The sequence below is a fragment of the Diaporthe citri genome, assembly GCF_014595645.1.
Source record: "Diaporthe citri strain NFHF-8-4 chromosome Unknown scaffold_11, whole genome shotgun sequence".
NCBI lineage: Eukaryota > Fungi > Ascomycota > Sordariomycetes > Diaporthales > Diaporthaceae > Diaporthe > Diaporthe citri.
The window spans coordinates 1,314,704-1,329,396 of NW_025064856.1; the positions used below are offsets into that span (position 1 = coordinate 1,314,704).

The following is a 14,693-nucleotide window of genomic DNA, read 5'->3' on the forward strand; positions in this document are numbered from 1 at the left end:
TAAAACGAGGCGCAGAGACAAAAGAATGCCAAGAATAACGACTTAAAAATATATCGACGCTGGACTGCTGCTTCGATTTGTTATAGTACCCGTCCCCAATCAAAATCAGAGCCTCCAAGTAGGCAGAGGAAGCGAAGGAGCTGTGTAAAGTAAAGCAGTAACTCATTCAGACAAATCTGTGCCACTACTACACAAATAAGGTAGTTAATGCAATCGGCTATGACCTGTTGCAACCAAGTTGTAGTCCGAGCTTATTGGCGTCTGCGGAGGAGGAACAGCAAGTCACACCCCTCTTGGTTTTGGTCTTGATCTATTTCGAGCAGCATCGTCACACAAAGCCATATACGTGTAGTGGCTTCAAAGGTTTCATCGAAAGGGCTCAAACATGTGGGACAAGAGTTACTGAAGAGGTTCACTAGCTGCACGAGAATGCAGTCATCTGGGCTCTTATGGACATATACAGAAGGTCATCTGATTCCACTTGGTTGGAGCCATAATAAGATAATAACACATACATACCTTCTGTACCATCATCAAGCTTGCCAGCGAACGCTTAATTCCATCAACGACAAAATGCCATCCTCGGAACCATCTGGGCAGCTTGGGTCCCCTCAAAGTGCCAACAAGTACGCAAAACCAACACCAGCGGCAGCCACAACCGAGACCGCCATCTTCCCAGCACCATTCTGAGCCGTGTTTGTGGACGACGACGTACTTCCCGTGGAAGTCGAGGTCCCAGCAGTTGTTGCGGGCTTGGTTGCCTGGACCTGAACACCCGCGACCGCGGTCGTTGCCGCAGGGGTGTATGAAGTGGAAGTGAAGGAGCATTGCGACATGATCTTGCTGGCATCTATTCGAGAGAGCGTTAGCCGTCGGCACCTCGAGACCCTCAAAAACAGGCCGAAGCGGCTTCACTAACCATCTGACGTATTCCCGTTCTGCGAGATGCAGCTCGCGCAGAGCCCCATCACCCCTGCGACATCGAGGCTCTTGTTCGTGCAGATACAGTTGGCCTCGATGGCCTCATCGGATTCCTCTGTCTGGCGTAGGCGCAGCTTCCTACGCTTGTCGTTGTCCGTGTCCGCCTCGTTGGGGTCAATGTCGCAGGTGTTGGTGAGGTCAACAATTGGCTGGCAGATGGTTGTGCATGCTGAGGGAACATCGGCGGCACGAAGCTCCTCTGCGAGTGCGGCAGGGATGACCGCAGCCAGAGTGGCAAGAAGGATCGTGGAATGCATGTTGAGAATGTAGCTCAAGATTCAAGTTGATCTGTGACGTGGATGGGATTTTGAAAGTAGTGGCTGAAATTGACGGATTTGTACATTCGAGGCCTGAATTCGAGGAACATATCCTTCTCATACTCAGTCGCAACCGAGAAATGCTCTGCTGTAACTTGGCGACTACAAAATAGATAGACAACAGTGAGCACGCAGCAAGAATCAAGCCACCATCCATTGTGGTTTGGGCAGCTGCATGATCAAAGGTTCAGTGCGTGACCTGTAGACGGCAGAGTAGATGTCTAGGTCTGAGTGCATCCCCACGTTTCACGTATTTTTGGAACTTTCAGATCAAATGTTTCAAACAGCCACCGGGAAACTGGTCAGCAAAACGTCAGAGGTTTGGCAAAATCTCCGATGTCTCTGAAACTTTACTGGTTGAGAGAGAGCTATACATATCTATAAAAGATCAAATACTTAGCTGCAGCTGGCGGACAGCTAGCACCATCTGCCAAGATTTTACGATGACAGCGAAAAGAAAACATACGAGGCGCAGAGGCTACATTGGCTCCTCATCTCAACTTCGCTGGCTTCACTGCGGGCGGGGTGGTACGCTGTGGAGATTGCGGAGACAAGAGCGCTAAGACAAGAACTGGAAGCCTTGCCGTTCAAGGAGCGTCAACTCCGCTGTGGCTGGACGAAGCCTCTGCCAGGCAGCCGCAACCATGGTATTTCTCAAGTACTGCACCCTATATTTGGCGGGGTGTTTGCCTGCTTAATTTCCCGCTACTAATGCCAAGTGCTGCCGACTAGGGAATGGCGGTTTCATATTGTAGCAGTACTGTGCCGAGTGTACTCACAAAAGAGTACGGTTGTCTGTTCTCCCGTTCACGCTTGACAGGCCACAAGTTTTGGACTAAGCCTTCGGTTGACAGCCCCACTTCGGCTGCGCATGCCGCAGCGCTCTGATCAAACTTTATCTCGACGTCAGGAGCACGAACATCCAGACTCGACAGCCGGGTCCAAAAAGAGTACCGCGTAACAACTCGATGCCGAATAATCTCATCCATACGGTCCATCATGGCAGACGGGAACGTCATTGCCTATAACGTGGCTGTGTTCATCAGCACTTTATTCGTCCTCGAGTTCGGGTCCGACAAGTTCGTCGACCACACCGCCGTTGTCGCACGACGCACCGGGGTACCTGACACAATAATCGCGCTTCTCACGGCCGGCGCGGAATGGGAGGAGGTTGGTTTCAAATGCTCGGGCCTTGGCAGTATTAGCCCGCTGACTCGCACCGGTTTTAGCTGGTTGTCGTTATTTCCTCTCTTGCCCAAGGACGTTCGTCACTGGCAGTGGGTAACATCGTCGGGTCTGCCATCTCGAATATACTCGGCGCCTTTTCACTGGGTCTCGTATTCCGTGGGACGGAAGAGACAACCCAGTTCGATAGGAGTTCTCGGATATATTCAGTTCTCCTGCTGATTGTCACCACCTTTGTTACGCCCGTCACATACTTTTCCCGCGGGACGATTTGGATAACATGCGGTGCCATTTTGATCGCCGTCTTCGCCGTTTACTTGATTTCAGTAGGCTGGGCAATCAGCAAGGGCAGCCTTGCGGCTCCGGAAGACTCGGATGAGAGCAGCGACCAGAGCAGCGATGGACAAAGCGACGCGGACTCAGCAGGGACGTCGGCCAGTCGAGAATTGACCGAGGACCAGGAACCTTGCGCCTGGCTACACCAACGGAGCGGCAGTTCGACACCCCTTCTCCCAGCACAGAGGGTCAGCCGTGGACGTCAAAGTCTGGGATACCATATCCTTTACCTTATGTTTGGGTTCTTAGCCATCTGTCTGGCCGGTTATGTCATATCCCACGCTGCAATGAACATCACCGATACCCTCGGCCTCTCTGATGTTCTCTTCGGAGTCATTGTCCTCGCTATTGCCACCACACTCCCTGAGAAATTCGTTGCCGTTATGAGTGGACACCGAGGACATATTGGGATCCTTGTGGCTAATACTGTTGGTAGCAATATTTTTCTTCTATCACTCTGTATGGGCATCATCATGGTCGACACTTCCGGGGAATTCAATAGTGGCAATGTCAACATCCCCGAACTAGCAGTGTTGTGGGGCTCAACTCTTGCTTTTACGTTAACCGTTTGGATCGGTGGCAGATTTGATCGTTGGATCGGAGGCGCAATGCTTGTTGGCTACGTTGCCTTCATCGTGCTAGAGTTTACAGTTATTCACAACGTCGCCGTTACGTAGTCTCGAAATCTAGGATTAGCTGCATCTCGCGCTGAGTGAGACATTTCTTGGGAATGCCAGCCCTGGGTAGCTTTCAGTTCTGCTGAGTATGCTTGGGATCAACGAAGGTGGCAGCCAGCGGTGCCTGGCCTACGTGGTTGCGAGGAAAAACTTGATGGAGAAACCCAGGCCACCATAGACGGCTACCAAACTGAATACGGCTGCAGAAATGTTAAGGGATATCTTTTGTCACGTTTTCGGAAATCCAAAGGTAAACGGCACTATGAGGGAGATAAAGTATGCCTGGAGAAGCTGGAAACGCCATCTGCAGTACCGATTGGAGGGCACGGTATTTTTACCGTTCTCGGAGATCTATCAGTTTCACTCTTCATGTTGGCAGTCAACTCATAAAATAGAAATGAATTTAATATGTATTGAACGGGAGCTGTATCATTAGAATATAGCATCTTTCCCGAAATAACCTCGAGTCATACAACATGCGAGCATGCAACCTACGAATACCTCCCATTGAAAGTGAGGCCTTCCAGCTACTCCTCAAAGTTGATGAGATTAATGAGGGACGTTATTATCTTGTCTGGCAGTCTTTCAAACTTTTTGGTGTCAATGACGATCGTTTGAGAAATGCTTTTGCTGGCTTGGAAGGATTTATCTTTTTTCTGGTGCCCTCGTCATGTCGCACCCCGAGCACGCCATACGCAATCGCAGCGGTGTCTGCGCCTAGCTATCAGTGACATCCGACAAGGATCCGCGCTCCTCACATAACGCAATAGCCCACTACGGCAGCGTGATGGCCTTTCTCGCCGGATACATTCGCTGCACTGCAGCAAACATCCAATGCGAGCTCGCGCAGATCTGACCCGCCACGCGGGGCCGTCATCATCCCCAATGCATGTGGGTGTCGTCCGGGTCTCGCCCCAGATGGGGGCCACACTGGAAAAATGCCGGGAAACGTGAAGATCAGAACATAGACCCTCATCGCTTAAAAACGGTGCTTCTCTTGATATAAAGACCAGACTTGGCTGCTCACTTGGCAAGGTCCGATCTCTCCCTCGCCCAGCTTCTCGTGCGTCCCGGCGGACCCTCTGACGCCACGCCCAGGCCGGGAAATAGAGCTCGAAGTCGACGAGCGATAGGCTAAACTTTTCACACAAGCCTCGCCGAGCCCGCTTGCGACCCAATCCGACCCTCCCGCCGGCATTGCCACTTTATCAAGCAAGCATAGCCAGAAAGCCAAGATGGTCTCCGTCGCGGGCCTGCAGCTCATTCCCCAGGGCACAGCCTACGGTCTGCTCATCGGGCTGGGCGTCCTGTTTTGCGTCGTGATCCTGGCGGCCGTTCGCATCCAGAAGGCGTACCTGTCCGAGGACTCGGGGACCTCCGAGATGTTCTTGGTGGCGAACCGCAGCGTGGGGACGGGACTCACAGCGTCGGCGGTATTCTCGAGCTGGATGTGGATTAATGAGACTGTCATGTGTGCCGCTATGTGTTACCGCTACGGGCTCGCTGTCCCGCTGGTGAGTTGTACCCATTCCAACTAATCAAAGATGGTAAGCACTAATTCCATGCAGTGGTGGGGCTCCGGTCTCTGCTTCCAAATCGCTTTGATGGCTGCTTTGGGCGTGATGGCGAAGATTCGAGTACCATATGCCCATACTTCCCTCGAGATTATCAAGCAGCGGTACGGCAAGATAGGGCACAGTGTCTTCATTGTGATGAACCTGATCAACAATGTGTTCGGTTGCGCCAGTATGATCTTGACTGGCTCGCAGCTTGTGTATGGAGTCTCGGGCATGCATTTTGTCGCAGCTTGCATCATCATACCCTTCGGAGGTGAGCAGGCCTTTTCTCTCATGCCTCATCTGCGGTTCAAGCTGACAGTTGGCAGTTGTGCTGTATACTGCCGTGGGTGGTCTGAAAGCCACATTTCTGACTGACTTCCTGCACACTCTCGTCGCTCTCATCCTCATCATTTATTTCACGCTGTCGATTCTTCACCATGACGCCATTGGTGGTCTGTATGGCCTGTGGGACAAGGTTATGGCCGCCGCTTCCGAGAACATAATCCCCGGCAACTACAAGGGGTCGCTGCTCACGATGAAGTCTCGAGACGCGATCATCTGGGGCCTGGACCTGAAGTTTGGAAACCTGGCTTTAGTAGTCATGGACACAGCATTCTGGCAGAAGTCGTTTGCAACAGAGGTCAATGCCACAGTTCCAGGATACAACCTCGCCGCGCTGGCCATCTTTGGAATTCCATGGGGTCTTGGAACGGTTATTGGCCTGGCAGCCCGGGCCATTCACAACACACCCGTCTTTCCAACATTCCCCGGCGAGTTCACTGCTGCGGAAGTGAGCGCCGGCTTCGTGATGCCATACACCATCAAAGCCCTGATTGGGAACCAAGGAGTCATTGCCTTCTTGGTCCTTGTCTTCATGGCCCTGACAAGCACGGTGTCGTCGTCCATGATCGCCGTCAGCAGTATCCTCTCCTTCGACGTCTACAAAACATACCTCAATCCCCGCGCGACCGACAAGAAACTCGTCAAGGTGAGCCACCTCACCGTGATAATGCACGGAGTGTTCATGTCAGGCATCGCCATCGCCCTGAACTACGGCGGGGCGAACATGACCTGGCTCGGCTACCTCAGGCCGGTCGTGAGCTGCCCGGGGATCATTCCCTTAGCTCTAACCCTGGGATGGTCGCGGCAGACGAGGCTCGCGGCCGTCGTCTCCCCCGTCCTGGGCTTCTTCACGGGGCTTGGCATCTGGCTTGGCACGGCGTACCACCTGTACGGGACGGTGACCATCGAGTCGACGCAAACCCCGCTGCCGGCGCTGTATGGAGCAATCGGGTCGTTCTTCTCCCCGGCGCTGTACTCGGTTCTGATGTCGCTGTACAAGCCGTCCAAGTTTGACTGGCGCGAATTCCTGCGGATCGAGCTTGCCGACGAGGCAATTCTGTATAGAGAGGATGTGAAACTGGGGTCGCCATCGTCAGGCAGTGACGACGAAAACAAAGTGAGCGGTACTGTTTTGAAGGCCGGTGGGACTGACCATGCTTCTGCCCTGACAAAGTCGGCCCCGGCGGACGATCCAGCGTTGGCTGCAGAGCGAAAAGTCGCCAGGGGGTCCCCAGAAATTCCCAACGCACCCTCGCTCATTAGCCTCGACGACGTCCAACACCCCTTTGATGAAGCGACTCTCCAGAAACTACGGCTGTGGGAGCGCATCGCGTGGGTCTTCTTCGTCGTCATCGTGCTGGTCACATTTGTGCTGTGGCCGATGCCACTTTATCGAGACTACATCTTCAAAATCATTTTTCAGTGGATGGACGACAGTCGCTATTGTATGGCAGTTCTTTGCGTTTGGGGCGGTGGTGGTATTCCCTGTGTGGGATGGGCGGCATGCCATCGCGAAGGGGGCGAGGGGGGGTTTGGAGGTCGATCGGCTCGTGCTCCGCGGAACCTGAAGCACGAAAGTGAGGGTTGCTGCTGCAGCTGATGGCTGGCATAATTGGGTTGTCTTACAACCGAAGCAATCACTTAATATAAACACACAAATGATATAACCCGAATCATACAAGGGCCTTTTGTTTGTTGACGATTCGTTGACATGAGGTCTACCTCAGGGCTATGCTCGTGGCCTCCCCGCTCAATAAAGCCAGTGCCGTTTTTCAACCCGTCCAGCGCACGCCGTACCAAAAATACATTCCACAAGAGTCTCGATCGCATTCCCCTGGCCACCCTGCTCCGTGGAATTTGTCACACCGGATAAAAACATGGAATTGTGGCGTGCGTGATGCATGTCATGTGCTTCCAAGACCTCAGCAACCAGCTTCCGAATAATCCGAGCATCCACCTTATTGAAGAGCCCTCTCATCCCAAGAGGACGCCGATGGCGATTTATTCTGAGCCCTTGCAATTCGACCACGAATATTGCAGAAGCCTCCAGCTCCAATTGGTCCCCTTCTCCCCCAGAAGCTACAACTCCTGCGCCTTCACCGTCCTCTCCACTAGGTCAAGAAGCGTAAGCTTTGCAGGTATCATAGCTTGAACCTGGAGGTGCTGTAGCTCTGGACGGCCAAATCTCATCCCTGGCCAATGAATCGGAAGCTCCTGGCCGGTGCCCAGTCCGTAGATCAATGCCTCAAGACCGCGAACGCTTGCCACAAGGTATTGGAGACTTTGAAGAGTAATCTTGGGCCAACCATCGATATCATCATAGAATGAGCGTTTCAGGTCGGGTACGAGATGGCAGGAGGGTAGAACTTCGTGGTGCAATGTGCTCAACTGGGGAGGCGGCATGAGCATGACTCTCTCATCGCAAACTTGGTTGTACGTAAACCCCAGCGTGGTTAATCTTGTGCAGTCAGCGAGGAAGCCCATGAAACCCTCCATGGCCCTGGCTCTTGGTGGGTTACCCCAGACGCCCGTGGCTTTAGGTGCTTGTAGCCAGTAATTCACCATCGCGAAAGGGTTCCACCATGCGCCGATGAATGTCATTTTTCGAGGGATTTTGTGCCAGTCATCCGCAAAGGCCATAGCCCCTTCGTTATATCGCTCGAATCGTAGAAGGAAATTCTGTGACAAGATGCATTGCGCATTGGACAGGCTGAGGGTTTCTTCCTCGGCGTTGAAGCGCAGTTTCCCACCTGTGCAGTTGATCGTGGTGGGGAACGCCCTCTGCACCTCGGACGCGGCCTCAGAGTTGGTGCGCTGAATTGCTCGCATGGTGTCGAGGCGCATGCGCAGTTCATCGTCTTGCTGGTCGCGGGCAACGGGTTCCAGTCGGTACACCACACGGAAGGCCAAGGGGGCCGGGGGAGGTGGTTGCTGTGGCTTTGGCTCCTCGCGTCCCAACATGAGGACTGTAAAGAGTCCGTAGGGCGGCATCGCGTTCTCCCACACTTTCAGCCTGAGCTCGGCAGGAAGCTTCCCAAACTTAGGGAATCCCTCCTTGTCGATTTGGTCTCGGGTTTTGATGCGTTTGTAGTATGGGGTCGGGTCGGGCTGGGACGCGGCGTTGACGAGTTTGATGGAGCTCATTTCGGCGACCTTGACGCACTTGTCTAGGTCGCTGCTCATGGTGTTGTGTATCTGGGCAGACATCTTGGCGTCGCTGTTGTGGCTCGGGTTAGCTGTGAGGAAAGTGTGAAGCGCGTACTCCAGAAAGAATGGACATACCTGCAGCCTCCAAAGTCCATCTCAGGTGGTGGGCATCGTAAGGATTCGATGATTGTGGTTGTCGTGGTGGCGTTCGCCGAAGTGATGACTCTGGGGAAAGAGTTGTGATGAAGAAAAACCACAGGCCCTAAAAGGTGGCTCGCGACGATGCGACTTCTAGAGTTCGTGGGTTGTGGATGGTTAAGGTGGAAAACCAGAAGGGATCAGGTTTTGAAGGAAGGTGGGCATAACCAGATGAACTACCAGGTGGATGAAAGTGGGTCCCACCAGAGGAAGCTATTCCAGCCAGGGTGCCTGCCTGATCAGGTACCCAGATTCCGTGGAGGCTTGCGAACTCCGCCCGCAATCCAATTAAAATTGAATGGGGTACGTATGAAGGGCAAGGGGTCCTTCACTGCATAGTTGGAAACTGCAAAGCCCAGTCACAGCTGGGCGGGGCGAGTCTCCTTCACTAAAGTTTTCGTTTGTAGAAGAAGCTCAACGACCCATTTCAAGAAACGGTTAAGGCTATAGCATCCCATTCCAGGGAAATCAGGCAGTGCCCGTGAGGTCTCTGCCATGTCCTCTGCCACAAACACGAAAACAAACGTACGATTTGACCATGGCTTACTCACCAAATGCTCCGTTATATCAAAGCTTCTACCCACAGGCAAGCGTGGCCACATCTTGGTGAAGCTTAAGGCAGATCTATCAGGCGGGGATCCCTTGTTGAAAGCTTGATGGTGCTTGACGTTTCCACTAAGAGCAAACAAAGTTGAACCTCCTTGTTCGGGCTGGAGCTCTCTGTCACTGGTCTTCAGTTTGAGCGACGTCCTGAATGCTTTTGAACGGGGCTACATACCACCAACGTTCAGGGCACCAAACCCCGTGCTAACAGTTCATTTATTTTGCTCTCTCTTGGCAGCTCCAAGCAAGAACTTTTTATACCTGAACCTGCTCTGGTGATCATTTACTATGTTGTCTTCTAATCCAGTCTGTTTTAGGTAGCGAGCGACAGGTGCAACTCGTCCTCGTCCCGGACTCTTGGTAGGATGCGAACTTTGCTTGCATTATGGATTTCACGCAATGATGAACACTTGTTAAAGATTTAGTCGAACTATCCGGCTTCTCCATGTCTACCCATCATCCTGACAATTTTCGGGCAAATTAGTTCATTATCCGTCTTCTGTATTATCTATAATCGCCACCATGCCCTGGGCATTTCCAGCCCAGTGATCCCTTATGGACTTCAAGGGCCACCGGGGAACAAAATCCACGGAAACTCAACTTTTGTATGGTCTTTGTGCTGCGGCGAGCTGAGGAGCGGAACCATCTGGTCTCGAGCTCTGATCATGCCGGCCCTCAAGGGGTGCGGTGCTTTGGAGATGATCTCCAAGCCCTCGATCGTCTCCTCACAGATCTTTATACTATCCTTAACTCTCCCCTGATGAGACACTGCCTTGGCAAGCTGAATCAGAGACGCAAGGCGCTCGGGGTGATGGTCACCACGCCTTATCTCCAGCCGTTTCTGGCTCTCGACGACGTGGATGAAGACCTCCTGGGCTTCAGCATAGCGGCCCTGCTGGATCAGGACGCACCCTAGTATATCGCGGCCGTGGATCGTCCCGTAGTAGTAGTCGGTGCCCAGAGTTCGTATCGCGACCTCTAAGCCCTCCCTGACCATTGTCTCCGCATCCTCGAGGTGCCCAGCTTCCATCTTGGCGATAATCAGGTTCGCTGTTGCCAGCAAGGTCAAAGGGTGCTCTTTTCCGAAGTTGACCTTGCGTGTCTCGGCTACTTCTGTGATCAGCTCCAGGGGATTAAACGTGTGTTTCCGCTGTGCTCGCAGCACCAGCGCCACCCGGCACAGGCTCTCCTTGGCGGTGAGCGTCTTGTCGTGGTCTGGTCCGAGTACCTTGCTCAATCCCTGCACGGCCTCGTGATGCAACTCATAAGCCTGTTTAAAGTGGTGGGTCTCCCAGAACTTGCCAATGGTCCGGCCGAGATTGTCCATGGCCTCGAACCTGTACTCGTGGTTTGTGCCGATATCCAGTAACCTTTTGAACCTTTCGACCGCAATCTCTTGGTGCTGTCGGGCCTCGGTGAAACGACCTTGAAGCCATTTTGTGCATCCTAATCTGTCTCGCGCCCGGAAAGTGTCCGGGTGTTCTGTCCCCAAGTGCTCGTGGCAGCTCTGCAGAATTTCTTGTTGGAGCTCGACTGCTTTCGGAGCCCGGCCCATCCTGAAATAAACATCGGAGAGAAGAGCGGTAATCGTCCTGAATTTCTCGTCCTTGGGGCCGACAGTCGAGTACAAGAAGTCTTTGACCCTGACCAGCAGGCCCTCTGCATCTGCCCACCTACCAGCTTTAGCAAATACAATGCTAAACTTGACAAGCATCCGCATTTCGTTGGCGTTGTGTCTACGCCATGCACCGAAGGAAAGACATATACGGCGAGGACGTGGATGACTTCCGGCCGGAGAGGTGGGAGGGTGATGCTTTGAAGAATATCGGATACGCTTATCTCCCCTTCAATGGTGGTCGCCGACCTTGCCTCGGACGTAAGTTGTCCTCTGATCTACCGCTGGACGCGGCAATACCTACTCTTCACACTTCAGCTGATCTGATCACCATCTTGATGCAGAGGAGTTCGCGATACTAGAGGTTTCCTACGCAGTCGCTAGACTTATACAAGTATATCCTTACGTAGAGATACCAGATGCTGAACCACGGTTGAAGGTCGGAGCTGAAAGGCAGAGGTTGACATTAGTTGTTGCCAGCGATGACGGATGCCGGGTCCGTCTGAGACACTGAGTTTCAGTAGGCCACGTCCCTGAACTCCGAATTATTTATCAGGATTGATGCTGATATTCGTGCCCCTCTTGTGACATAAGATATCTACATGGTATTGCACGGAACAGCCATTTTTCCAGTGAGTAATAGTAATTAGACATTATCTCCTTTAAATGTATTCATGCTGTCGTCTCCTTGAGAATGCATAGCATGATCTCAGGCTTCCTGACCCTTGATGCCAGGGAAGCTCTTGCGTTCCTAACCCTCGTCAGACTTCCGTTTTGGGGATTACTTTTCTGTCCAACATGATTGAACCTTTTCGAGCACCTCGAAAAGTTTCCCTTTGTCGAAACGGCGATACGCACATCCTCGGATGGTGGTCATTGTGAACGACGTTGAAAGTCCATTGGATCATGAATGAACTATGCAGGCTTCCTTATTTCTCGTGGACTTCCCTCCACTGGTCACGCATGCGCATACCTGACTTCAGAGTCTCTCTTAATGCCAGGCACTGCTCCTCAAACTGATGTTGCGGAAGCTTAAGAGTATCCTGAAGACCGCCGTTGGCTGAGAAATGATCTTTCGCAAGGTCGACTGTGTCCTCAGCCACAACTTTGTGTTTCCAACTCACCAGCTCAGACTCATCTTCTGGTCTCGGAGTGTGTTCCGTGCGCGGGCCCGGGCTACTTGGAGCCAAACATACGGTGGTAGTGAGTTCGCGATCAATGCGGCACCGAGTGTATATCTCCCGGGGCGCGATGTTCTCCTTCCACCCGTACTGGGCGGCGGTGGGGTCGAGGATGAATTGGAGTCCCGAGTTGGTTCTGAGAATAGCAACCGTATGCCTTGGTGACATGTTGAACCTGCATCGTCCATCCCCAAAGTGCTCCAAGACTGGAATGTGGGCATTCTTGGGGACAAAATCTAAGAATTCTATCGAAGTAGATGACGCTGTTGTTACCACGGAGAGTCAGCTTACTCGTAATTTGACATTGGCCATGGCCTTTCGATCTTGACACAGGCTGATGTTTTAACTCACAACGGAAGAAATACTCCAACAGCGCTCTTGCCGATTCTTCGATAGCGCAACAGCCAAAGGCATGGAGTGCAGCCTCGACCTTCGGAAGGGAAAGGTCCAGGCCCGGAGATACACCCTTGTAAATGGACTCGTTCTGGAGATCCTCTGGCGCGGAGCAATCCATGAAGACTTTCACCATTCCATCGTCTGCCGACACAATATAGTAGCCATTGTAATTGATAGACAAAAGATACTGGACGAAGACGATTTGGAAAAGGACGGTGAGACGGGAGATTTCCCCGAACTCCTGGCGAGACACTTTGTGGCGTCCCGAGTCTTCCTTTCGGCACATGACGCTGCAGTACACTGCCCCAGCTCCTTTGTCTCCATTCGGACCGAGCCAGCAACACGTACATCGAATAGCAGCCCCCTCGGCGGAACAACTGGCACAATATCCGGGCAGTGCGTCGTGAGGGAGGCGGCTCAGTTCATCGTAAGCACTCCTTCTCAGCTCCGCCGGATCGACAGTAGCCCACGGCTTTCGAACAGGGCAGGAGGCGTCTTTCCGTCCCTGTATCACCCAGCGCAGATATTCTATGAGACTTGAAGTTTTCTCAGTGTAATCTCTCCGAATGTTTATCTCGCGAGGGATTTCCCAAACAAGAAGGAGAAGATTCTCAGACCACTGCACAGGGCTCCAGACAGCGGGCCGATCTGCTCGATCCAGTACCTCGAAGAGCTTGTCGAGAAGTGTACCCTTGTATTGCGTCTTCAACTTCTCTCTCCCATGAACGAGTGCGAAGTACTCCAGCACTTCGTGCGCGTGATCGTATGCATCGAAGATCGCCTGTCCGCCATTCACATGACGCATCTCGTGTGACTCGGGGCTCGGTAAGCAGCCGAAAAAGAGATTCACGGGATCAGACTTGTCCAGGATAGCATTTCCGACGTCCATCTTGACCTCCTTGCTGCAAGGTTTGGCGGAGAGCTTGAGAAACTTGGACAAGACCTTGAGTGTATCGGCTGGGTCGGCGCGAATGGTGCTCTGTCCTTCGAACAGTCGGCGTCCAACCAGTGCGAGCAGCTCTGGTGACAGGCTCTCTCTGATGCTTTCCACAAGCCGATCCATGGCTCCGTAGAAAGAATCATCGGAGTCCGAGTCGTCGCTCGCCATGTCTTCGTCTGGGTTTGGGTGTGTTTGTTGGCTCTGCGTCAAGCGCTAGGCGATGACTGGGCGTTAGAAGCGAACCTTGGTGACAGTGGGAGTATTCCTTAAGGAACGGAGTCCGAATTTGTCAAACTCACCTACGGCTTCCGATTGTCTATGACGGGCGAACACGCTTGGCCTGGTGCATTAAGGAGATGAGGGTTTGCGGAGCAGATTGGAAACGGCAGATTTTGGCAGCAGGGCAGGCTGCCAGGCAGAAAAGATTTCTAGAATTGTATTGCTTGTTTTCTTAAAGTGTGTGCTCTCTTGCTTAGTCGGCAGGGCTCAATCTGATTCCATCGTCAGGTCAGTGCACAAAGCGACATCCGCAAGTCGCTGAAGCTGATTCGATCGTGTGTTTAGTGCGCAAAGCGACATCTAGAAGTCGCTCAGTGCTGGCTCATCCCATGTCCAGGTCACGATCCTTGAACTTCAACCTGGCTTGCCCACTGTCTCATCTGGAAATAATGCCTGTGGCTTCCGCACCTGGACAACACGTGCCTACATATGGCTCTTTGTAGAGCATGATAATACCAAATGAACTCTTCCAATGGCAGGCGCAGCAAATACCAGGCTGCGAGGGCTCATGTGTGAAATTTACTAGCAATCACTCATACACGGCCAAGCATGAGAACACTGCAATGGACATAGTCTTGTGAGTCCATGCGAGTGCAAATGCGCACCCATACGGCGTCCTCACGTCATGTATTTGACTTAATCAAGTGACCGCTTCCCGATTATCATGGATAACGTGTGTAAAGAATCTATTTCACTCCACAAGCGCGACCTTACTCAAAGAATCCCGATATTCGCGTCGAGACATGACACTGCCTATGTGGGCTTGTCCCCTTCATTCATGGTCCGTGCTCATGCTCATGAAAGCCTCACCTTCGAGGCTGATCCCGTCGCTAGTGCCAAAAAAGGATACTAGATCGGACGGGAGCACTACGGACGGGAAGCACTACGGACGGGAATGCTATCAGATGGGTGCTACATGGAATGAAAGCGCTTCTCG

General features: G+C 52.6%; 5 protein-coding genes across 5 annotated transcripts; 2 read left to right on the forward strand and 3 right to left on the reverse strand.

Moving 5' to 3' along the window:
* Nucleotides 1-611: 611 nt before the first annotated feature.
* INS49_004173 (uncharacterized protein) lies at nucleotides 612-1,238 on the reverse strand (the record flags this gene model as incomplete). The annotated part of the gene is made up of 2 exons (XM_043164963.1): nucleotides 612-850; nucleotides 920-1,238. The coding sequence occupies 2 exons, from the start codon at nucleotides 1,236-1,238 to the stop codon at nucleotides 612-614; spliced, it is 558 nt and encodes a 185-aa protein (XP_043018613.1).
* Nucleotides 1,239-2,297: 1,059 nt separating this feature from the next.
* INS49_004174 (uncharacterized protein) lies at nucleotides 2,298-3,496 on the forward strand (the record flags this gene model as incomplete). Its single annotated transcript, XM_043164964.1, has 2 exons — nucleotides 2,298-2,468; nucleotides 2,528-3,496. The coding sequence occupies 2 exons, from the start codon at nucleotides 2,298-2,300 to the stop codon at nucleotides 3,494-3,496; spliced, it is 1,140 nt and encodes a 379-aa protein (XP_043018614.1).
* A 1,235-nt stretch (nucleotides 3,497-4,731) lies between these two features.
* On the forward strand, nucleotides 4,732-6,978 carry INS49_004175 (uncharacterized protein; the record flags this gene model as incomplete). The annotated part of the gene is made up of 4 exons (XM_043164965.1): nucleotides 4,732-5,010; nucleotides 5,065-5,326; nucleotides 5,382-6,842; nucleotides 6,968-6,978. The coding sequence occupies 4 exons, from the start codon at nucleotides 4,732-4,734 to the stop codon at nucleotides 6,976-6,978; spliced, it is 2,013 nt and encodes a 670-aa protein (XP_043018615.1).
* Nucleotides 6,979-7,476: 498 nt separating this feature from the next.
* INS49_004176 (uncharacterized protein) lies at nucleotides 7,477-8,699 on the reverse strand (the record flags this gene model as incomplete). The annotated part of the gene is made up of 2 exons (XM_043164966.1): nucleotides 7,477-8,614; nucleotides 8,680-8,699. 2 exons carry the CDS (start codon nucleotides 8,697-8,699, stop codon nucleotides 7,477-7,479), a joined length of 1,158 nt encoding a protein of 385 aa, XP_043018616.1.
* A 1,208-nt stretch (nucleotides 8,700-9,907) lies between these two features.
* On the reverse strand, nucleotides 9,908-13,645 carry INS49_004177 (uncharacterized protein; the record flags this gene model as incomplete). The annotated part of the gene is made up of 4 exons (XM_043164967.1): nucleotides 9,908-11,010; nucleotides 11,934-12,047; nucleotides 12,544-12,778; nucleotides 13,202-13,645. 4 exons carry the CDS (start codon nucleotides 13,643-13,645, stop codon nucleotides 9,908-9,910), a joined length of 1,896 nt encoding a protein of 631 aa, XP_043018617.1.
* Nucleotides 13,646-14,693: the final 1,048 nt, after the last annotated feature.